This window comes from Larimichthys crocea, chromosome IX, assembly GCF_000972845.2.
Source record: "Larimichthys crocea isolate SSNF chromosome IX, L_crocea_2.0, whole genome shotgun sequence".
NCBI lineage: Eukaryota > Metazoa > Chordata > Actinopteri > Sciaenidae > Larimichthys > Larimichthys crocea.
Window position 1 is genome coordinate 13,141,690 of NC_040019.1, and position 24,330 is coordinate 13,166,019.

Below are 24,330 nucleotides of genomic sequence, written 5' to 3' on the forward strand. Positions count from 1 at the left end.
TTTATGAGAGGACAGTTTAAGAATCGACTCTTTAAATCAGATTCCGCATGAAGAGAACTCATCTGTCCGACCGCCGCTCCGCCCCGTGGAGGCATCTCAACCAACGGACGTTCTAACCCCGCCCACCTCCGACTCCCATTGGCCCGCTCTTCAGAAGAACTCCGCCGTGATTGGCTGCCTTTATCCTCTGACATCATAAATACAGACCTAAACAGACTCGGAGGCTCTGACGCGCTGCGGGAACTCATTCAGTGCGTTTCTCTTATAATAACGTTTAAAAAACGTCCAGACAACATGGGAAACCCGCGAGTTTTCTTTGACATGACTGTGGATGGAGCCAGCGCAGGCCGGATTGTGATGGAGGTAAGACTGACGTCATCAGTCTGTCACTTTGGTTCATGCTTTCAGCTTTAAAACATAAATATTAAAATGCATGTGTGCTGCAGAGGCCTGCGCTCTGACAGACCTGCTGCAGAGCTCCTCTCTCATGCAGACTCCATTTTGGCATCCATCTCTAAATATATAAATATATATAAATATATAAAGCCTAAATGTGCATGCATGTTTTCATACATCGTCTTATTCATTCCATGAAAACAAATAGCAGCAGTTAAAGCCTCCGCAGACTGATGGAAACGCCCAGCTGCTGCTGCTGCTACTGCTGCAAAACAGGCTGATGCATCTGATGACACAATTACAGCTGAATTATAATTATATTATAATTAATAATTATAGTCATTTCAGCATCTAATCTGATCATCCACCATTAAAGTCATATTTTTCAATCAGACCTTATTTTGTCATACATGATAATAAAGTTCATATGTTTGAGTTTTGGCACTATTTAATGACAGAACGTAACATAAATATTGTGATATTTATTCATAATAAACATAAAAGATAAAGGTGTGCAGAAAACAGACGAGCTTACATTTGCATCAGCTGTGTCAGACATTTTATTTATAGTTTTTTAAATATTATTTTATATTATATTAAAATATTAATTTATATTATTAACAGTTTTTATTATCAACACATAAACAAAATATCTGGACTAACTTCTACACCTACAAAGGAGGTTTGATGTCATATCATGAGGACTCATAGATAGATAGATAGATAGATAGATAGATAGATAGATAGATAGATAGATAGATAGATAGATAGATAGATAGAAATAAGATATAGAACTACAAATGGAGATAAAAACTAAAGTTCCAAAGAACTTTATTGTTAGACGAAGCCTGGTTGCTCAAACAAGCCACCCACCTGTCAATCAAAGCGTCCACGCTCTTATTCCTGCATAACTTTAAGCCTTAATATAATGTGAACAGGTGAGTTGTATATAAATTCACCCTCAGTACAGTTGTCATGAACGGGGAAATTAGCTACAGAGACCAAAACTGTTTTTTGTACCAGGCTGTAAACATGTTTATTTCTGCTGTGAAGTTGGACATTTGGACATGGGGACTTATGGAGACTGACTCACTTCTGGAGCCAGCCTCAAGTGGACGTTAGAGGAACTGCAGGTGTTTGGCTTCACTTGACAAACACGGAGGGTTGCTGTTAGACTCCTGCAGGCCAGGATAGCTTCCTGATAGAGAGTTACATAACCAGAGGAAAGACAGGAGAACGTGTAGAAACCTTTAACATAGTTTCTTGGATGTCAAGGTTGTTGATGTTTTATTTTATTATTATATATTTATAGTCACACAGCAGCAACTATTTCACTGATTCTGGTGAAACTGGATCATATTTTATGGAGGAAATGTTTTCTGGTTTTCCCTCTGATGTCCTCCGGCTGCTCCGCCTCAACTCTCTGTGATTTACAGAGTTTATGATGGACAGTGAAGTAAACTGCTGACAGCTGTAGCTGCTGTTAGCTCATGTTAGCTCAGTCTGTTAGCTGAGCTGTGATTTTGTTTGTGTGAAAATTCAAACTGTCCTGGACGAGTAATCTTTGGATTTCAGTCTCCTGAAGTTTTATCATCTGAGTTCAAAATGCCAGCTTGTAGCTGTCATCAGATTTGCAGACTTGAGTTTTCAGCCTTCCTGTCCGTGCACTTTGTGTCAGACTGTCAGCCACACCTGCTGTTTCTCCTCCACTGACTGAAATGTCTGTTTGTTTTGCAGCTCCGGGCTGACGTGGTCCCAAAGACCGCAGGTAGGTAAGCTTGGATCACTGCATGCAGCATTAATGCAGAGCTGCTGCTGCTGCTGCTGCTGCTGCTGCTGCTGCTCAGGTTTTTTCCACACACTAAAAATGGATTTATGTTTATGTTTGGAAACTATGCGTCCCCATTAATCCTCAGCTGAGAGCTTGTTCTGAATATGGGTCGAGGCTTGAAGGCAACAAAGAATGCTGTGATTAATGCATTGGTTGCTCTGTCCCGCAACCTTCATGTAACTCCCAACAAGAAAAGCTGCATGATGCATCACCAGCCGGCTGGCTTTTGTCAGTTATACGACCTCATTTATACTCAGTGGGTGCAGAAAAATGGCCTGTATGCTTCCTTTGTGCACACAGTAGCTTCTATAGTGGCTCAGATACATCACGCTGTGCCTGCGCTTTAATTGTGATATTCTCTAAAGTAGGAGTCTCAACCTACCAGATCCGACCCAGAGACAATTTCATAAGGCCCTTGATGTGTGATTGAGGTGTCCTCAAGGGGCAGGAAGCTGTGGACATGCGTCAGACAGTCTAATTATCTCCCGTGTGAATTTAATACCAGAGTTCAGCTGCAGTTTTTCAACCGACAGAAGCACCTGAGAGGTCGACTTCACCTGTGAAACAAAACGACCTCAAGGAGGCGCAAAACGACTACAAAGAGATACGATGAATGATTACAAAGTGACTCAAAACAACAACAAGGCATAACATGACTAAAACAACTACAAAGAGATTTACTAAATGACTACAAAGACACAGAAAAAGCTCAAACTGACAACATCAAGACAGAACAAACACACAGAGACACAAAATGACAATGAACCAGTCGACTCAAAGCGAACTTGAAGGGACGGAACAACTTCAAGAAACTTCAAACCCGCAGACAAAGAGACGTGAGGATACAAAGAGATACGAAGCGACTACTTTTAGTGCCTATTACTGGGATTCATTTTGTATTTTAGTTGTTTTAAGTTTAATAAAGCGACGGTTTCTTTATTTAACAGAGAATTTCCGCGCTCTGTGCACCGGAGAGAAAGGTTTCGGGTACAAGGGCTCCACGTTTCACCGTCTCATCCCTAAATTCATGTGCCAGGTACAGTGAAGGCGAGGACTTTGTCCTGTTACCTTTGTTCTCACAGGTTCAAGTTTAACCTGAGTGAATAGATTTTTTAATGTTTTCTTTTTCAGGGTGGAGACTTCACCAACCACAATGGAACTGGAGGTAAATCCATCTACGGGGAGAAGTTTGCTGACGAGAACTTCCAGCTGAAGCACACAGGGATGGGCACACTGTCCATGGCTAACGCTGGACCCAACACCAACGGATCCCAGTTCTTCATCTGCACAGCTTCAACTGACTGGTGAGCTCAACTTTGACCCATCTACTGCTGCATTCAGGTTCAATCAAACAGCGTTAGTGTCTCACATACTAATCACCTCCTCTCTTCTCCAGGCTTAACGGGAAGCACGTGGTGTTTGGCAACGTCGTGGAGGGCATTGAAGTTGTCAAGGCGATAGAGAAGCACGGCACAAAGAGCGGCACCCCCAAAGCCAAGGTCGTCATCGCCGACTGTGGTGAACTAAAATAGTCCAACAAACCTCCTTTTGGTTTCCTTCATCGTCCACATCCCAGTGAATCTTTGAGACGGTGACGTCGGCAGCATCAGTAGAATAAAAAAAACACCCACTGAACCCAGTTACTCCTCTAAAAAATGTTTGTCTCCTGTGTTGATCTTCATCGTGTCATATTTTGTACCTTCTGATCTCCCACATTTGTTAACAAAATCTGAACAAATCGATGGTGATCGTGTAAATAAAACAACTTGAAAGCTGACTTTGTGCACACTTTGTTTTTTTCATTAATTAATCACAACAACAATATTTTTTTTTATGCCAACAAGATAAAAATGAAGTGCCCAAACAAAAAGGTTTAATTTTTATTGTTGCAGTTGACACATTTCTACCACTAGATGTTCCTATAGTATCTTCTCTGCAGGACTTCAGGATGTCGCTGTCCTGGACTGTCCAATGAAAACCACCGTCACTGACGGGTTACCTGAACAGGTGAGATGCAGAATGAAGGAGGAGGACTCTGATGTTGCACGTTCCCTCAGAGCAGATCCAGAATGAACACAGTCAGACCTGATCTGACATCGTACAGAAGAGACGCACTGATGCTCCAGGATCACCCACCGACAGCCCCATCTATGTAAACTGGAGAGGAGAAATTTCCCAAAGGAGCACGGGGCACCTGTTCTTTCTCTCTCTCCCCAGGTCACATTTTTTAACTTCACACACTGAAATTCAGCATTCACATGGTCGACAAGATGAGGATGCTCACGGTCATTTGGGCTTTTTGATACCACCTACCGTTTGGCATTAGCGTCCACTAGTTGGAGGGGCTTCATTTAGAGATTTTCTGTGTCTCTCAGCAGTCACTCACACACAGACAGAGCACAGCTGCAGTTAATTGCTCTGACCTGCAGCTGACCCTGGTTGCTCGGCAACAACCTCAAGCTGCCTTTGACTGACTCTGTTGAGTCTCTGTGCTGCTGCAGTGTCAGTAATAATGTCTGTAATGTAATAATGTGTCATTCATTTAGACAGTTTCTAGTTTCTTTTCATGGTGAAGTGTCTATAGGTTTCATTACTGTTGTTACAGTTTACACATTTTACCGCCAGATGTCACTTCATTCATAGGAATTTACTCAAATCAAGACTGTCTGGTGACGTCAAAGGAGAGCTGGCTTTTCATTGGATGACACGCCCCACCTGAGTGCAAAATCAGGCAACGAGGACGTGAAGGAAAACACGGAAACAGCGTCAGAAAAGTGGATTTTTGTTCATTTTTATGTCTGATGATGAGTTTATTAGTTTATGTGACACAGATATGATTTTAAAAAAGAAACACTTTTAAAAAAAGTTTAACTTGGTTGGAAAACTTCGTGTTTCCGTTCACACATGACACCAACCTGCCTGTCTGTCTCAAGCTTAACCCCGCCCAACCTCTGCTCCTATTGGTCCGTTCTTGCGCCTGTCAATAGAAACCTGCCTGTGATTGGCTGCGGGCTTCTTTGACGTCACCCCCGTGCCTACAATGATATAAATCCAGAGCTGGACCGTGAGTGTGACGAGCTGCAGGACTCGGTGGATCTCGTGGACAAACATGGCAAAGCCCAGAGTTTTCTTTGACATCACCATCGATGGACGTCCACAGGGCCGGATCGTGATGGAGGTGAGAGCAGACATCACATTTACTTCATCATCACTTTTTATTTTTAGGTTTTAAAAACTTTTTTCTGTTTGTTTTGCAGCTCCGGACTGATGTGGTCCCAAAGACTGCAGGTATGTGAAACTTCTCAAAGTCAGTTACTGCAGAGCTGCTGCTCACACACCCACAAACCAAAGTGGAGTTTGGTTGCTTCCTCATTTTTTAACCCTCACCTGGAAAGTTACAGCCTGGCTGTGTGGGCGAGGCCGGAGTGTCAGAACCAGAGTAACCGGTTCACATCCACATGACTGATGACGGGTTAACACAGAGTTACAAGAACTTTTGTCGCTTTGTCCTGCATGCTGGTTCCTTTGTGCACACACTAGATTGTGTCTCTGCTGTTTTCAAACCACCGGCTTGAGGGCCAAGATCCAGTCCATGACATGATCTAGTCAGGGTCTCCACATGTGCAGAAGATCTAGTTAAACGTGGCCTGAGTTTAAACGTTAAGATCCTGATGTTTAACGAGGCTGCTGCTGCTGCGTTTGAGGGCCGTGGGCTCCTGTTACGTGACCGTGCAGAAGCAGTGAACGTATTTCTGGGAATGTGAACCTGCTTATTTAGCGTTTTAGTTGTTTTAAGTTTAATAAAGCGACGGTTTCTTTATTTAACAGAGAATTTCCGCGCTTTGTGCACCGGAGAGAAAGGTTTCGGGTACAAGGGCTCCTCGTTTCACCGCATCATCCCCAATTTCATGTGTCAGGTACGTGAAGGCGAGGACTTTGTCCTGTCACGTTTATTCTCACAGGTTCAGATTCTGAATGTCTGTTTGCACACATGCTGATTTGTTTTTTTCAGGGTGGAGACTTCACCAAGCACAATGGAACCGGAGGTAGATCCATCTACGGGGAGAAGTTTGCTGACGAGAACTTCCAGCTGCAGCACACACACAAGTATGCACTGTCAATGGCCAACGCTGGACCCAACACCAACGGATCCCAGTTCTTCATCTGCACAGAAATAACTAGATGGTGAGCTCCACTTTGACCCGTCTACTGCTGCGTTCAGGTTCAGTCTAACAGTTTTTAGATTTAAACGTTGCTCCATCTTCATCTGCAGGCTGGACGGGAAACACGTGGTGTTTGGCAGAGTCGTGGAGGGAACCAGTGTCGTCGACGCGATGGAGGCCAAAGGTACCAGCAGTGGCACCCCCAGAGGCAAGATTGTCATCGCCGACTGTGGTCAACTATAATCGTCCAACAGACCTCCCCTTTTTTTTGTAATTCAGTTTTCCTCATTCGTTAACGTTCCTGTGCGTTTTTGAGATGGCGTGCGTCTGCAGCACCAGCCGAAAAACCACACAATAAACCAACCGTCTCTAAAACGTTGGTCTCCTGTGTCGCTCTTCGTGTCAGATTTTGTACCTTCTAATTTGTCCACAAATCAGAAAGAAACGATGGTGATCGTGTAAATAAAACGACTTGAAAGCTGACCTTAAATTTTTCTACTTGTGTTTCTTGATGTTTCTATTAATTAATCATAGTGTTAGCAGTTGATGAGAGATGTCTCCTTAGCAGCAGCAGCAGTGGATACTAATGAATCATGAAACAAACCGTACCCATGATTTGTTTCCATTTCCAAGCTGTGTATATGTGATTTTTCTCTTTTCCTGTGATCGAGGACGTCTAAGTGAAAGTAAAAACCAAAAGTTACACAACGCACCAAAGTGTGAGAAAAACAGGAAGTAACAAAAACAGAAGTAATCAGCTGAAGCTGCTTTGGAAAGTCTTGGTCAGTCTCAGAGAGATCAGGGGGTTTGAAAATCCAGAAATATAAAGTGTCTTCAGTCTGTGTGAAACTTTATGTGGATCAATGTGTCTTTGTAGCTCAAAGTATCTGTACATACGTGCAGCTGTTTGTGGGTGATTCACTTCAGCTCGAGCCTCGAGGACACGCTGAAGTTTAACATACTGCAAGAAACGATTATTTTGATTATGGATTGGTTGTTTGAGCTCGAGGTGACGTCCTCCAATGTCTTTTTTTGGTCACAAACTAAAGATATTTAAACATTTTAGAAGCTGAAGTCAGAAGTTTTGGATGTTTTCCTTCAAAAAGATTGAAGAAGTTTAGTAGATTTATTTAATTGACGAGTCGTTGTAGCTCTGACCATAACTCCATTAACTGTTTACAACGTTACAAAGGTGCTGAGTCACTAAATGAAACATTAAAACAACATGCAAAGCAGACGTGTGAATAACAATAGAAATCACACCCTGAGGAAACATTAAATACACGTTCAAGTTGTGAAACATTTGAAAGCTGAAGGTGTTTAGTCAATGTGAATGAGAAATCCTTAAATTTCAGCATCTATCTACTCTCCTTCATGACAAACGCTCGTGCAGACAGTGAGACGAGAGCAAACGTTGTTGTCGGCTTTAAGAAACAAACTGCAGTTAAAACCAGGAAATCAGTCAGTGCAGACGAGACGGAACATGAAGGCAGGAAACAGGCAGGAAACAGGCAGGCGGGTTCAGGCGGGTCGAACACACGAGCCTGGAAAGCTACAAAGTGACGTGGATACGGACAAATGATGGAAACTAACGATATAAATGCTTCTGGGCTGATTAAGGGGAAGCAGGATGCCAGGGTGTGAGTGGTTGGGGAGGATCAGGTGATGGAAAAGGTGGCGGGAAAAAGGAGGGGTTGCTGCAGGACAGGAGGGAGTGGCTGGATCCGGAACAACAGGACTGTTTGTAGACATGCACCAGAACAGACGTTATGTTCTGGTTAGAGTCATGACGTACCGGACGTCAAGAATGAAGCTCAGAAACACTCTTTGTTCCTGAGTTGAATAAAGGAACATGTCAGATATTTACTGTATTAAATCATAAAATGACCATGAGTAAATCTGGAATATGAGCTCATTCACTGCAGGGGTGTGTGGATGTGGTCACACATTATTTTTTACTAGTGTTGGGAAGTTCAAGTCTTTTCACTGAATCAGATCACTGACTCTTGGACGTTTTTTTTTTTAACTAGTGCAGCGCTGTAGCACTTTGGTGGGCGATGTAAACGTGACAAATGAACGAAAGAACCTGTCATGTGACAAATAAAAGATCCATATGAACGAACCGCTGTGTGTACTGCTCGTCACACAGCCTGAGCTGCCTGTCACGTGACAAATGAACAAGCCATACGAATGAACCGCTGTGTGTACTGCTTGTCACACAGCCTGAGCTGCTTGTCACGTGACAAATGAACGGGCCATACGAATGAACCGCTGTGTGTACTGCTTGTCACACGGCCTGAGCTGCTCGTCACGTGACAAACGAACGATCCGTACGAATGAACCGCTGTGTGTACTGCTCGTCACACAGCCTGAGCTGCTCATCACGTGACAAATGAACGATCCGTACGAATGAACCGCTGTGTGTACTGCTCGTCACACAGCCTGAGCTGCTCGTCACGTGACAAATGAACGAGCCGTACAAATGAACTGCTGTGTGTACCGCTTGTCACACAGCCTGAACTGCTCATCACGTGACAAATGAACGGGCTGTACGAATGAACCGCTGTGTGTACTGCTCGTCACACGGCCTGAGCTGCTCATCACGTGACAAATGAACGGGCCGTATGAATGAACCGCTGTGTGTACTGCTCGTCACACGGCCTGAGCTGCTCGTCACGTGACAAATAAACGAGCCGTACGAATGAACCGCTGTGTGTACTGCTCGTCACACAGCCTGAGCTGCCTGTCACGTGACAAACAAACGATCCGTACGAATGAACCGCTGTGTGTACTGCTTGTCTCACAGCCTGAGCTGCTCATCACGTGACAAACGACCGAGCCGCACGAATGAACCGCTGTGTGTACTGCTTGTCTCACAGCCTGAGCTGCTCATCATGTGACAAATGAACGGGCTGTACGAATGAACCGCTGTGTGTACTGCTTGTCTCGCATAGTTGAGTCGTGAACTAATCATTTCTGCTTCCTGTCCTGACAGCTGCCGTGTGGCGAGGGAGCAATGAACGAATCAGTCACTGAGACTACAACTGGAGATCCTGACCGACACTGCATCATGGGAAGTGACAATGTGATTGTGGAAATTACCGTCCCTCTCACTGCGGAGCGCGGATGCTATGTTGTCCGGGATAGAGTGCACCGTTTTTGGTCAGTAGAACTTGGCAGGTCCTGGTGACTTTTCCACATATTTTAACTTATAGATGTCACTGTTACAAGCAGAGTTACGTATTGTTCCTTTAAAATTTGGCACAAATACAAATCACAGTACAACAGTGCTGAGAGAAGTTTATTTTTTTTATTTTTGATTAAGTACAGAATTTATCAAAACAAAGTTTTCAATGCTCAGTATTATTCACAATAAAAACATAGAAACAAAAGTCTAAAAACCAAGTTGAAGTACGCAGATTAAGGCATCAACATCTCCTTTGCCAGTTTCTCCTTCAACGAACCTCAAAGAGAGTGATACAAAAATAAATTCAAAAGAATTCAAGTTTTTACTATAGAAAGGTCTCCGTAAGAAAGGAAAGAGATTACGAGAATATAAACAGGAATCGAGACCGACGACCAATCACAGCACGGTAAAACCACAAATACAAAACATACAGATCCAATACAGCAAAGGTAAAGATCGTAATGCATTAGAGAGGCCCCGCGTCCGGAAAAACATCCACGGATAGTTCCCTATTTTAAAAGTGTTTTTAACTGAGTGGATTGAGGAAAGCTTCTGAATGAAGCTGCACCCGGACATCGTGGTGTGTAACAGAGAAAAGTCTGTTTTCCTGCCACAAAATGTGATGAGTGGAGTTTTGATTCTGGACTTCATGGCTCAAAAACACCAATTTAAAATATCCAGGATCTCATTAACATATCTTTACGGGGTCTGATGTGCCCCCTTGGATCATCTATTGGTCCCCAAGTAGCCAGCTGTGATACAAGTTGGTATTAATTGAACACACAATGGTAACAAACCGTCCCTTAAGCTCATTATAGTCGTGTCCAGATCGGTTGCATCTCTGCTTTCCAAGGCCACGATACAAAACACTCTCTAAAGGAACAAGTCAACATTTTGGGAAGCGTTAGATGAGAAGGTCGATACCACCATCGTGTCTGTGCAAGTATGAAAGCAATCAGCTTAGCTTTGCAATAAAGGCCTGAATAGGTTTGCCATTGAGTTCATGGGGCTATGAGATCTAACAGTGCCAGATTGTTTGGATTGAAAGTCACCACTGGAAACTGGCACCGTCCTTCAGCAGTGATATTTTTAACTGCTTAAATGTAACAGTTGGTGTTAAGCAGCCAGTTCAATACAACTGTTGCTCTTATCGTTGTAAAAACAAACTTTGCTACATCGATGGCTAATTGTCTCCTAGCTCGGCTCCATTCTCGAGTGCACAGACATGAAAGTGGCATCGATCTTATCGAACTTGGCAGGAAAGCAAATGAGGATATTTCCTTATAATACCTTTAAATCTCCACCGCGTGTACAAATCCACCCATCAGCTTTTTATTTACATCTGTCTACATGTCGCTCAGCTCTTCCCCCTTTCACCTGCACGTCATCATGGCGGCATTAAAACAGCACAAACAAAGACCACACGAGTCACGGAAAGAAACTTTGATATTTGAGGTAATCATTAATAACACACACACACACACACACACACACACACACACGGGTATTTGAAAAGCTGGTTTAAATTTCAGCATTGGATCTTCTGTTGTTTTGTCACGAGCATGAGAACACAATCCTCACGTAACACCAAGACAAAGAGCGGACTTCACGAGCCTCGTGGACACGGTGCACTCTCCTGTCAGCCGGGCAGTTTGTAGCTTTTGCAATGGCACATTTGTGATGTTGTCTCCCACTGCTTGTCTACACTAAATGCTTCATGTGCTGGCATATTATATCATCACTCAGAGTACTACTCTAGACAGCTAACAGTCACTGTGAAGTTTGACGTGTTACACCAGACTGGAAGTTGTTCAATAGCCTCGATAGATGTTGAGTCTGAAGCCCCATTTGGACGGATTTACTTCTTTAGAGGAGTAATAATTATGGCTACACCTATCTCACTGCTGCTCCTGTGATTTACACCATACCGGAGAAACATCCTCGTATTTTAAAGATTTGAGTCAGTCTCCATAAGTCCCAATGTTCAAATGTCCAACTTCACAGCAGAAATAAACATGTTTACAGCCTGGTACGAAATACAGTTTTGGTTTATGATTTCTCCGTTCATGACAACTGTACTGAGGGTGAATTTTTATAGAACTCACCTGTTCACATTATATTAAAGTCTGTTTAAAGTCAAAATAAATTAATATTCTGAGTTGTCAGACCAAAGAAGAAAGTGTTATTAACCATCCAGCCAAATTTGAATGATTAAAAATATCAACAAGTTTATGAAATTCGGTGTAAAATCAGGTCAAAATTAATTCTCAGCTCCAGGACTGTGGGGGCGTGTCCACACTCAGGGTGGCCTCAGCGTGTCATCGAGCAGCCCGTTAAGGACCGCCCACAAAATCCTGAGACTGAAGAACTGTTTGAACCTCTGACTCCACATTTCAGTGATATATCGTAAGTCTTGTTACTTCTTACATGTTTTCAACAACTATTTTACAACATATTTAAGTATTATTTCAGAATTGCCTTTAAAGTTATGTAGAATTCAGAGGCGGGTGCCGTTATCTTGCCTCCCCTTTAACTCTTTTGGCTTTTTTCTTGCTGAATGATCGTGGCTTGTAATTTTCTCGTCCGGTACGATGGATTTATCAAAGAGCACAGTGAATATTTACCCCCACACCTCCCCCGTTACGTCAATCCTGTCCAAATGGGCTTCAGTCTGTCGTCTACGGGATGAATTTTCAGATCATCACACACGAGATATCGAATATAAAAGTCAAGAAGGAGTGTGGTTATTTAAAAAAACAAAAAAAAACTTATTTAACACTTGAAAACAAAACTCATATCATACTGAATACTGTACGTTGACAACACTGTAATCTTATAATCATCAGGCTACATAACTGTGCTGGTTTAGACCTGGGCTACAACTAGTGTGTGAGTTGTTCAGAGCACTTAATGACACTTGCTGAATGTAAAAAAAGGTCGAGGGAAGACCTGCAAAGACTTCAAACTAACGGGGAAGAATCGCTGAGTGAGGCTCTTCTTTGCGAGGGCGGATATCACAGGTTTAATCCCAGTTTAGATTAGAAAAAAGACAGCACAGCCTCGTGTATGCTCAGGACCAGGTGTGGTCATATCAGGGCCCCATAAACCATCAAGCACGGTGGGGGGTCCTTTGAATCCCAACCCTGAGCTCCAGGCTGGCTGATAGGAACGCTGCCGATAACAATAAAACAAGAGCACTCATGATTTTACTGGTAACACTACAGGGCAGTGGCAATACTGTTAGCGGTTATCTCATTTTCACCAGTTATTTGGTCCTAAAATCTTATTTCACTGCAGAGTTCTTTCACTCTTCACTTGTACTCGCTTTATTCAGGACGTTTTGGTCCTCAGATAAAATGAATTTCACCTGATGATGCGTTTAGATTTGGTTTTAGAAGTCCAAAAATACTTTGCAAGTATTAATGTTATCATTTATATACATTTATATAATCTAGAATATGATAAGTCATGATTACATTAGTCATCATACTTTCTGTAATGTTAATTTTCCCCAAAATGACGTTGTAATGCAATAATACCCGCCTCCTTCTGTAGATATAAAAGGCTCATTCCAAGGTGGCAAAAACAAAACTGCAGTTCCTCTAACGTCCACCTGAGGCTGGCTCCAGAAGTGAGTCAGTCTCCATAAGTCCCCATGTTCAAATGTCCAACTTCACAGCAGAAATAAACATGTTTACAGCCTGGTACAAAAAACAGTTTTGGTCTCTGTAGCTAATTTGGTGGTTTTGATTTTGGTCAGAAAATAAGATTATAAAAACTGAGAGAGACCATTGACAATGGAACTTTATGCCTGTGTTGATAAAGGTAATTTAATTTTACCTCTTGATGTTCTGAGGACCAAAATGTTCATGATAAGTTGAGTACAAGAGACATTCAGGATTACTTCAGCTCATTTTAAGACCTCTGTGGAATCGCCTTCATTCAAAGCTTTAATTTTTTTTACTTTTCTGCAGCTGTTGTGGTGATAAAACATCAGGTTCAAGTGGAATGGTCTGAAGTTTGATTAGATATAAAAACACAGCGGTTCCCAGCATTTTTGTGAACCTTTATGGACAACTGGTTCAATGTGTCTTTGAGCAGTTTGACCAAAGTTTGTTTTGATTTTAAGATTATTTTTGGCAGTTTGATTCGTGTTATTTTCAAAGACCCGCGCTCAAAATAGACCGAGGAGATATTTCAGTTATGTCGTATCGGTTTTAGAGTCTGAAGAGGTTTCATTTCTTCAGTATTTCACTTGGGAAAAAAAAACAAAGATTTAAGAAATGTAATAATCAAACAAACAACCTTCATCTTGTGACATTTCAGACTTAACGTATGACCCCTTTGTATGAACCATTTTTTAGCTTATGGTGTTATTGTTCAATTCTGATTTTCTAAATCTAAAGAACGTTTTAGAGGCCTCGGCCACACCAGAAAGAGGCACAGCTAACTAGTTAGACTAGACTAATAAACTAATGTAGTTGGCCAGTTAATGGTTAATACCTTAGGCTAATACATTAGCACTAGTCTTTCACACTAACGTGAATCATTTTATTTCATTAAGAGTTACTAACGGGGTGAAAATGCTCTCTGAGCCGGCAAGTGTGCAGCTCGGGAGCTAACGGGACAATACCTTCGCACAGTTTATTCTCATAACTGGCTAAAAACATTGATCTCTTGTGCAGCGGTTTATACTCCAACATGGGAGGTTAAATTAAATCGTGCAAAGCAGCTGCAGGGCTACGATGGCATCCTTCATTTTGAACTCAGTCTGGCTGTTGGTCAACGGTATAAACTCAGTTTGTTGTTTTAAGTTCTGGTGTGACCGTGTCTGAAGGATAGAAGGTGTCATTGATTGGAAAATACTTTGAGGCAAATCTATGATCAATAAAACTGACCATGATTTAAATGAATTCTTCATTAAAGGGTTTTAAACCCATGCGTACACGCGACTTTCCGTATACCGTGTATGGATGTCCAGAACTCGCATTGTTTCAGGCGCTCAGCACAAATAAACAGCGATATAAAATATAAAATAAATAACAAATAAAACTGGATGAATTGAGTCTGAAGATTTCAGTCGATCCCTGTTATCACCTGCTGCTACAGAGCCACAGCGTCAAACACAGACATCCTAACTTGGTCCCATTACCTCCCTCAGTGTAACCAGACCGGCTGCTGCCTGCCGGCTGTTTGTTGTACGAGTGTTGAGTCGGTTTTCAGCTCTGCGGTGACGTCTTCCGGCTCTCTCTCAGGATGCCGTCCAGGCCGTTAAGTTGGCGGAGGAAACCGCGGTTGGGGATGACGCCTCGGTGGTCCTTCACTGTTTTGATGGCCTCCACCAGCGTCAGGTTTTGTCTGATCATCAGGTAGGCCAGCACCAGAGTGGCCGAGCGGCTCACGCCCACGGTGCAGTGGACCAGCACCTTACCTACGAACACACCAAATATCAACTCTCATGAACATAGTGGAGCATTCAGAAGCTAAATAGGTGGTGGAGACCAAAAACAGAGCAAATATTTGACTTAGACACATCGGGGGACACAAACACACAATAAATGAGTGATAATGTTGCTCTGTAGCTGCTGGATGTGTAAATAAAGCAACTGTTTGCTTCAAACATCAACTTCAAAGTTCAATGTTGTGTTTGCAACTCAGTTCTGCTGCCCTCAAGTGGCCAAAAAATAGTTAAGTACAGGAAGTTGACCAAGGTTCTGACTGAACACCAAATATTTACTCGTGTTACTTTAAGTATTTTGATGCATTGCTCATGAGAGGATGTACTTCATGTGTATGCATGTCTTCAGCGTTCACAGACTGACCTCCGCTCGAGAGAGCTTTGTGGATGAACTCAGCTGCAGGATAGAAGTTGACGCTCATGTCGAACGTGGGCGAGTCGTGAGCCTCGATGCCGTGATAGGTGATGTTCATGCCGGCGTAATACTCGGCTCCGCCGCGCCACTTGCTCTGCGCGCAGTTGAGGATGTGTGTGATGCCAAGTTTGGCGAGCTCGCGTCGGTCTGATGCAATATCCCTGCAGAGAAGAGGAGACTCAGTCAAAGTGGTTTTCACGTCTCTACATGTCTGCATGACGACGTCGAGGTTCATGCAGCGACAGGCTTAAAATATACAGTACAGTGATGGAAGAAGTACTTTGATCCTTAACTTAAGTACAAGTAACCAATACAACATAATAAAAAATACTTCATTACAATTAAAAGTCCTGCATATTACCAGTAAAAGGTACTTGAAAAATCAAAAGTACTCGTGTAATACATGTACTTTTGGTTCAAAATATACTTAAAGTACAAAGAGTAAGTACTTGTGTACATTCATTATATCAATCAGAACTTGGTCAACTTTTGACTTTCCATAGCTCATATGTTTAAAAATATAACCATACTTTAAAGATTTTAAAAGACATATATGTAAATATACACAGTTAATATACTTTATGTATATATAAATTGTTTAGTGTTTAGTGTTTTTACGACACGTAAGGAGATGCTCAACTGTCATATTCCATGAAGGGGGTTTAGTGTCATATTTAAATTAAACATGGACTAAGATATTAAACAAGACATTCACAAATAGAAAACTATATAAAAAGTAAAAACTGATTTTCTTTTATGCATATATGCAATTGAATTAGACTGCAGACAATGAAGGAAGCCTGCTGTTAGCTGGTTTAAATAAAGATTTATTAATGTGTGTACAGATTATTATTATTGATTGTCGCTGCTGAGATGTATATTAAATGTTTAAAATGTTAATTCTTGTTCTGAGCTGCATGTAAACAAACATTTCTTCTCCTTCCACCCTTCTGCTTCTGTAAACTCACTGATCTCCGATGTAGAGCCGCGGCCACACTTCGTCTGCGTGGTTACAGGCTGTTTTGCCGGTGTACAGCAGCCTCTCCAGCTCGGACACGGTCAGCACCGGGGAGGCGCGCTCCGAGTCTTTTCGGTTCGGAGACCTGGAGCTGCTCCGGGACCGGGAGAACCGGGACATGAACGCCATTTAATCTGAGAGAAAACATAAAACACATAAAACAAATCATAAAATACGAAACAATAACAAAACACGCGAGACTAGAATTAACTAGAATAAAAAAGATGCGTTCAGGGGATGAAAACAGCCTCCGTTATTTGGAGATTTACAGAGATTATATAACAAATATTTACCTGTAGCTTTATTTTGCTCAGCACTGGGCTGAACATCTTTCAGTAACTGAGGACACAAAGCTCCAACAGATTAAATCAAATCACACAGGGCCTGTTTCCCCATGAAACCTCCATGTTTGCTTCTTTACCTGAGTGCGGGTTTATTCCGAGTCTGCTACAGGGCGAGCTGCTCCGCGGCCATGTTGACTCATTTATTTGCTGTGGGAGGAAGATGATGAAGATGATGATGATGCTGAGCATCCACCACACATCTTCACCTCCACCCGCAGCTTCTCCATCTTCTCAACAAGTCTCAGTTAAAGACTACAAACATGGCTGCTGATTTTATTATTCATTATTAAAGCGACATGTAATGATGCGTTCACTGTTTGTGGTTTGTTTTGATATTTAATTGATTAATGATCATTTTATGACGCTGGTGACGTCTGGCGCCATCTTCCGGTCAAACGAGGGGAAGTTAATTAAAATTAATCAAATTAAATTAAGGAAAATTAATTAAATAAACTTATTACTAGGAAGTAGTTACTGTATTTAAATAAACATTCAAGGTACTTGTACTTGTGGTAACTTGTACTCTACTACATCTCATAAAATATTGTACTTTTTACTCACAAAATGTATAAATACAAAATATAATTATTATCCAGCAACAATCAGCTAATGAATTATGATTAATGTTATAGATTAAGTGTATAAACTAGCTCCACCTTACACATCATTAATTAATAATGACTACTTTCATTTCTGGTAAGTTTATTTTGATACTTGTACTTCTTAAAAAACTTTTTTATTGCACATATTATATAAATTGACATATATACATACATGTGACATACAGTCACACTTGTTCTAACACATATTTATGTCCACACAGCTCATCGTCATGAGCAACGTGTAGCGCTGAATCAACACTGAGCAAATACAATCAAGATAGAAATGATCAGTTACAAAACAACAACCACAAAAGAAGGAGAAAATAAATAAATAAATAAAATGTGGAGAGAATAAATATGAGTTCTGCTCCTATTGTTTTTAGACTTAACCTACTTCTATGTATTTATTTATTTCTCTTTATCTCTTTATTATTTGTGTTTCAGATATCCTTAATTCAAAACTGTTTACACTGTACACACCTTTTAGTTTTGATGCATCACATTGTTCATACTGTTCACACTGTTTATACTTTATATATTTTTTAGATATCTTTAAACTTGCATATATTATTATTATATTTCTTATGTTTAGAGTTAGTTTAGTTTGTCGTGCACCAACAACGAACAGATGTCTTGTATGTGTAAATGTCATTAAAGCTTTTTTTCTGATTCTGATATTTGAAAATTTGCAAGAGAGCGTCGAATTGAGCTGAAGCTCGGAAACACGGAGCCTCAGAGGAGGGACGTGAAGGCACCATGACGTCACGGTGCCTTCACGTCCCTCCCGTTAGTTCCTGTGACACACGTGTGTCGTGAAGATGGCGGCGGAGAGGCTTCAGTTCCACGAGCTGGGCTTAGACGACCGACTGCTAAAGGTAACAACCAACAAACAAACAAACAAACAAACAACAACGACAACACACCGGCTGACGTCCGGTAACACGCGGTAAATCCAGTGTCGGTGAACCGTGGGACCGGAAACGTGAAGAAAAGCTCGATGTAAACACGAGCTGGTGTCTCGTGTGTCGAAACGTTCATGTGAACGTTAAAAAAACGTTAAAACAAACGTTAATAAACGTTAAAACAACATTTTTATTCCCGCTGAAAACCAGTTTGATGTTACAGAGTTTACAGTAACCCGTTCAAACTGGTGTCACTGGTGTTACGGTGAATTCTGTGACCGGACTTTTAATAATCACATTAATGTGTCTTTTTTTGTGTGTTTAACGTCACATTTTTATGTTTTATTTTAATTGTGTTGAACTGAAGCGGAAAGCAAACATATTCAGACCACTTAACGTCTTTATTTTAACTTTTTAACTGTGTGTTTTTAAAGATATTTCATCAAATTAAGCAGAATAATTGTACAGTGTAAACTGTTTGTATACAGCTGCAGCTCATGTGTCCTTTACATTCAGGAAAACAGATAAATACCATAATTAATGTAAAATAAGACCCTAACTAGAGTCGGTGTTAAGTTTGTCTGTTCTGGGCTACCGTATTTCAACATGGCCGTCTCCATGGAAGAGGACCCGCTCGCACTGTATACTGTATAATACAAAATGATAAAAACAAAAATATTCTTATTTTCTGGCCGTTATACGTGTATGAAAACATAATTATGAATATTATATTCTGTGTCTGCCTTATTCTGAAAATAGAGGCCCCAGTTTTTTACGCACTGCACCTTTAAATCAGCTTAATAATTACGGTAATATAAGAGACTTTAAAGAGAAATTCAGGTGTCACAGCAGCTTGTAAACACAAGACATGACTCATGAAACAGCGTCAGCATGAAGTGTTGGTGTTAAAAGAGTCTGACGTGACGCCGCTCCCTCACTCTTATTCACTGCCTCTGTCTCTTAACCACCGCGCCTGATCGTGTCCAAATGCTTTGTGTTGTCGTCATTCAGGCGATTGCAGATCTGGGTTGGTCCCAGCCGACTCTGATCCAGGAGAAGGCCATCCCGTTGGCCCTGGAGGGGAAAGACCTTCTGGCTCGAGCCCGGACCGGATCTGGAAAGACCGCCGCGTACGCCGTCCCTGTCATCCAAAGGATCCTGGCCTCCAAACAGGTGAGGGAGGGGGAGAGAAAACATGAGTGACTAATTATAAAAGTGAATCTATTAGTTTGTTTTATTGTGTTTGTTGTCTTCAGAGCGTTCGTGAGCAAGATGTGCGGGCTCTGATCCTGGTACCAACCAAAGAGCTGGGTCAGCAGGTCCAGACCATGATCAGACAGCTAACGGCGTTCTGCTCGAGGGACGTCCGGGTCGCCGACATCTCCGGAAAAGCCGACCTGTCGGCGCAGAGGTCGGCCCGTTACACACACACACACACACACACACACACGTATCTCCTGTGATTATAAATAGATATAAATACTAAGTGCGATGCTTCCTGTGTGTGCGTGAACAGACCCATCTTAATGGAGAAGCCCGACGTGGTCGTGGGGACGCCGTCCCGCGTGCTCGCTCACCTCAGTGCCCAGAACCTGGTCCTGCATTCGTCCCTCGAGACGCTGGTCGTGGACGAGGCTGACCTGCTCTTCTCTTTTGGCTTCGAGGCAGATCTGAAGAACTTGTTGTGGTGAGCGGCGATCGAGTCGGCCATGACTCTTTAAAATGAGGCGCCACCGGGTTGAAGAAGGTTCAGAGAACTGTTTCATTTGAAGGATTGTTTTAGAAATCTGCAGAGGGGAAAATATTCCACACATCAACAAGAAAGTCAGACAAATAATTCAGTTTAAAAGGATTAATTGTGTGTTTACCTACAGTACGTAATAATGCTGTGGATGTGGGCAGCAACTAAAAGTGTTTTACCCACATGGTATAAATTATTAGTGTACGCTGTCTACGGTGTGGGGAGAGTAATGTAAGGAGTAGTCCACACTTATCAATCGCAGGTTTTTTATTGCTGCTTTGAAATACTGGATAATGGCGCTTCTCTTCACAAAAACTGTATGAAAGAAAAGACAGTCCACTGCTACTGCGTCAGTCTGAACAGTGACAGTATCCAAAAGGGCAAATTCTCAATATCGAGAACCAGCAACTGCTGCGTTCTCAGCCGGGTTCTCGTCTCGGTCATGTTGGGTCAAAAGAAGAACAGACACATTCATCATCAGAGACAACATCATCCAGAAAGTTCACGTCTTAAACGTGAGCCTGACAGTACGGCTGCCACGATTAGTCGATTAGTCACGATTATGTCGACGCATCGTTTTTTTGTTTGTTTTTTTACTTTGCTTTTCTCTTGAAACTGTGGCTGCAGCTTCCACTGCCGCGTCTGCCTTTCTGTCACACACACACACACACACATGCACATTAGTGGTAATCGGCGTCAGGCCTAACTGTACCGTAAATGATACCATAACACAGACCCTCCAGGAATTCACGATTCAACGCAACTTCAGTGAATCCCCGTGAATTCAGGGCGGTGTTGCAATTTTAACCAATCACCGCGATTTTTCCGCAACTTCCGCGCAGTCTGCCCGGGGGATTCAACTCGGCGGGTCAGGGACGGCCGCACGGTGCGGGAGGATCCCCTCGTGGGACCTCTCCCCGGCGCTGGCTGGCCCCCGCTGGGCGCATTTCCTCCGCGGTGGTTCTGTGTCGGCATGGAAAGACTCGGGGCGAAGGTGGCTCACAGCTCTGTCCTCAAGTTTTGCAGCGCCTGCCCACCCTCCCCTCTCCGGGACAGTGAATTTACGTATGATCCGATTAGTTGACTAATCGAAAAAATGATCGGTGATTAGTCGACTATCAAAATAATCGTTTGTGGCAGCCCTACCTGACAGGTTGAGTAACAATGTAACGACTTAATGACGCCATGACAGATGACTGAACACCAATAACTTCTCGAACAGATGAAGAAGAACTGAAGGAAAATGTTTATTGATGTTTCTGTGATATTGAATTTAAAGTCAGGTAAATGACGTCCTGACCGAACGTGAATGTTCATAATTAAAATCACGAGTGTTTCTTTTTTCACAGTCACTTGCCGAAGATCTACCAGTCGTTCTTGATGTCGGCGACTCTCACCGAGGATGTTCAGGCCCTGAAGGAGCTGCTGCTGCACAACCCGGTAACTTTGATTTGATCATGTTAGAAACATCAGAGCTAGTTCAGATCAAGTCATCTGATTGGACGAGAGTCCTTACATGAGTGCCGATATAGAGAATAACAGCACTGAGACTTAACGCTCCACTTTCCAGCTGTTCTATTAACAGTCATCATCTGTCTTGCACCTGACGTGTTGGTGGTTCTGTGTCCTCTCAGGTGATCCTGAAGCTTCAGGGCTCTCAGCTCCCCGACAGCAGCCAGCTGCAGCAGTACAGCATCAAATGTGAGGAGGAGGACAAGTTCCTGCTCATCTACACGCTGCTGAGGCTGCGGCTGGTCCAGGGCAAGACGCTGGTGTTCGTGGGAGCCGTGGACCGATGTTACAGACTCAAACTGTTCCTGGAGCAGTTCGGGATTCCCGCCTGTGTGCTGAACTCGGAGCTGCCCGTCCAGTCCAGGTGAGACAGCCGACCTCCTGCAGACGAGTGTTTGTGTTTCTTGACTTTTCTGTCTTCTGACGTGCTGGTGCCGCTCTTTCACAGGTGTCACATCATCACTCAGTTCAACCAGGGATTCTACGACTACATCATCGCCACAGACGAGCAGAGTTTGGCTGATCCCACCGCGGCCTCTCAGGCGCCTGCAGGCAAAGGGAAGAAGAAGAAGGCGACAGAGCGAGGAGGAAAGTGAGTCAAATGGAGAAACGTCCTGGCTGAGGCATTGTAACTTTAAACACTGTCCCATCTATCGTGACAATCGGGCGCAATTTAGTTTGTCATTAGTCACTGATCCTCACACTTTAGATGATGATCACTTACAAACCAGCTTCTGATTGATCGTTTGGTGACCGTGTAATGTTTGTAAAGGAGTAAGGACAAAGAGTACGGCGTCTCCAGAGGTGTGGACTTCCAAAACGTCGCCAACGTCATCAACTTCGATTTCCCCACGACCGTAGAATCGTACATTCACCGAGTGGGAAGGTGAGAAAAGTTTCACCTCTCAGTAAGAAGCTGCTCACATCCAATGAAGAATCAGATCCTGACGTGTTTTGTTTCATTTTGTAGAACGGCGAGAGCCGACAACCCGGGCACCGCTCTGTCCTTCATCGCTCACACGGAGCTCGGTTTGCTGTCAGATGTGGAGGAGGCTCTCACAGGAGGTAACAAGGACTTCTCCTAAAGTCACATAACTGAAATCTGTTTTTAGTGACACTACAGTTAGTTTATTGATCGTTGAATACGTGAGTCCAGATCTGGTGCTTAAGTTAAATCCACTGTTTATGCTCGACAGTTAAACGTGTTCTGTGCTGTTCCCGACAAACAAACAGCTTCTTACTCTTTAATTAAACATCTGTCGTTGCAGGAATCTTTCCATAATGTTTTCAGTCGGTGACTGTTACTATAAAATGTGCGTTTTGTTTCAGATCACGCCGACTCTGCCCTCAAACCGTACGAGTTCAAGATGGAAGAGATCGAAGGCTTCAGGTACAGGTGCAGGGTGAGTCTCCTCATCATCACACCAGGCGTCAGTTCGTGACGATAATAAGCTTCCAGTTTGGATGATGACTTTTATGTTTTGTCTGTTCGTAGGACGCGATGCGTTCAGTGACCAAGCAGGCAGTAAAAGAGGCCAGACTGAAGGAGATCAAACAGGAGCTGCTCAATTCAGAGAAACTCAAGGTGAGCGATGGTCGCTCCACCACAGAGACGAGCTGGAGGTGGAGGTGGAGGTGGAGGTGTGTGCGGATGTTTTTTGTGATTGGATGTTTCTGCTGTCACTCAGACATATTTCGAGGATAACCCCAGAGACCTGCAGCTGCTCAGACATGACAAAGACCTCCATCCCGCCGTCATCAAACCACACCTGAAGAACGTACCCGAGTACCTCGGTAACACACACACACACACACACACAGAGCTAGAGCTGATGGACGTCATGGTTACAGAGTATCCGTCATCAGTAAACTTATCGTTTTCACTTCCTTCAGTTCCAGAGACGCTGAGGAGCACCGTGAATATGTCAGGGAGGAGGAGGAGGAAGAGGAAGGAAAAACCTGAAGGAGTCATCAAGACCAGTTTCAAGGTGAGACTCAGGAAAACGTGAAACAGTCTGTTAGAGTTGACAGAATGACGTATGGAGACATCACGGAGCAGGTTAGAGTAGCCGTTCTAGCCCTGATCTGCCCCGATATTGATATTTGACATCGGATCAGGACATCCCTGAAACAGGTCGGTGTAACTCAGAAGACCGCGCAGCAGTGTTATGTTAACACCATCTAAACTGCATGTTCAATAACTGGTTTCCTCTCTTGCAGAACATCCAGGGGAAGAACCCACTCAAGAGTTTCCGGTACACCGGAGGGAGGCACAGAAAAGGCAAAGCCGGCCAGTCATAGCAGGCAGTCCTGTCCTGGTTGTTTTAACTGTCAGCGGGAGGACGGTTTGGTCTTTGGTGTTGGCCCACGTGAGACAAATAATAAACTGTACGGACTCTGGATTAAACGGGCTATTGAAGCTTTACAGACCATGGACAAAATGGACTTTGAAACCAGAAGAAATGCCAACAAAGTCAGTTTGAGTTTGGATTTTGCCAAATCCAAATGTAGGTGAGGTTACAAGAGGAATACTGTGTCCATATATATTATCTGATTTCTAATAATCTGTTATGAATGTTTATTAAAATAAAAAGACTTCGTCTCAAACATCAAGACAGGCCATCTGATAATTGTTGAGATATTTCACTAATAACCACAAACATCACTTCCATGGTGGCGCCAGAGAGAAAAGCCACCATGGCCGAAAGCTTCATGACTTTGGGAATCACCAAAGTCATGACGCTTCATCCTCTGGGGAGCA

General features: G+C 42.9%; 4 protein-coding genes across 5 annotated transcripts; 3 read left to right on the top strand and 1 right to left on the bottom strand.

Annotated features, from left to right (window-relative positions):
* The first annotated feature begins 202 nt into the window (after positions 1 to 202).
* On the top strand, positions 203 to 4,004 carry LOC104934128 (peptidyl-prolyl cis-trans isomerase). Its single transcript, XM_010749711.3, has 5 exons — positions 203 to 363; positions 2,134 to 2,164; positions 3,175 to 3,263; positions 3,359 to 3,531; positions 3,624 to 4,004. The coding sequence occupies exons 1-5, from the start codon at positions 295 to 297 to the stop codon at positions 3,757 to 3,759; spliced, it is 498 nt and encodes a 165-aa protein (XP_010748013.1). The 5' UTR covers positions 203 to 294; the 3' UTR covers positions 3,760 to 4,004.
* Positions 4,005 to 5,247: 1,243 nt separating this feature from the next.
* LOC104934127 (peptidyl-prolyl cis-trans isomerase) lies at positions 5,248 to 6,873 on the top strand. The gene is made up of 5 exons (XM_019278727.2): positions 5,248 to 5,405; positions 5,485 to 5,515; positions 6,056 to 6,144; positions 6,240 to 6,412; positions 6,501 to 6,873. Exons 1-5 carry the CDS (start codon positions 5,337 to 5,339, stop codon positions 6,631 to 6,633), a joined length of 495 nt encoding a protein of 164 aa, XP_019134272.1. The 5' UTR covers positions 5,248 to 5,336; the 3' UTR covers positions 6,634 to 6,873.
* A 6,370-nt stretch (positions 6,874 to 13,243) lies between these two features.
* Positions 13,244 to 17,057, bottom strand: dusp26 (dual specificity phosphatase 26). Of its 2 annotated transcripts, none has more exons than XM_010749718.2 (4): positions 16,890 to 17,057; positions 16,419 to 16,602; positions 15,400 to 15,611; positions 13,244 to 15,008 (listed from the first exon to the last, which is right to left on the bottom strand). In XM_010749718.2, exons 2-4 carry the CDS (start codon positions 16,595 to 16,597, stop codon positions 14,797 to 14,799), a joined length of 603 nt encoding a protein of 200 aa, XP_010748020.1. In that variant the 5' UTR covers positions 16,598 to 16,602; positions 16,890 to 17,057; the 3' UTR covers positions 13,244 to 14,796. The 2 variants fall into 2 exon arrangements, with proteins under 2 accessions (XP_010748020.1, XP_027137774.1); XM_027281973.1 differs by lacking the exon at positions 16,890 to 17,057 and adding an exon at positions 16,762 to 16,872.
* A 1,101-nt stretch (positions 17,058 to 18,158) lies between these two features.
* Positions 18,159 to 24,182, top strand: ddx56 (DEAD (Asp-Glu-Ala-Asp) box helicase 56). Its single transcript, XM_019278626.2, has 14 exons — positions 18,159 to 18,289; positions 19,328 to 19,489; positions 19,573 to 19,727; positions 19,833 to 20,003; positions 21,407 to 21,497; positions 21,692 to 21,933; positions 22,018 to 22,161; positions 22,342 to 22,455; positions 22,540 to 22,634; positions 22,899 to 22,972; positions 23,065 to 23,154; positions 23,258 to 23,363; positions 23,463 to 23,557; positions 23,790 to 24,182. Exons 1-14 carry the CDS (start codon positions 18,233 to 18,235, stop codon positions 23,868 to 23,870), a joined length of 1,677 nt encoding a protein of 558 aa, XP_019134171.1. The 5' UTR covers positions 18,159 to 18,232; the 3' UTR covers positions 23,871 to 24,182.
* Positions 24,183 to 24,330: the final 148 nt, after the last annotated feature.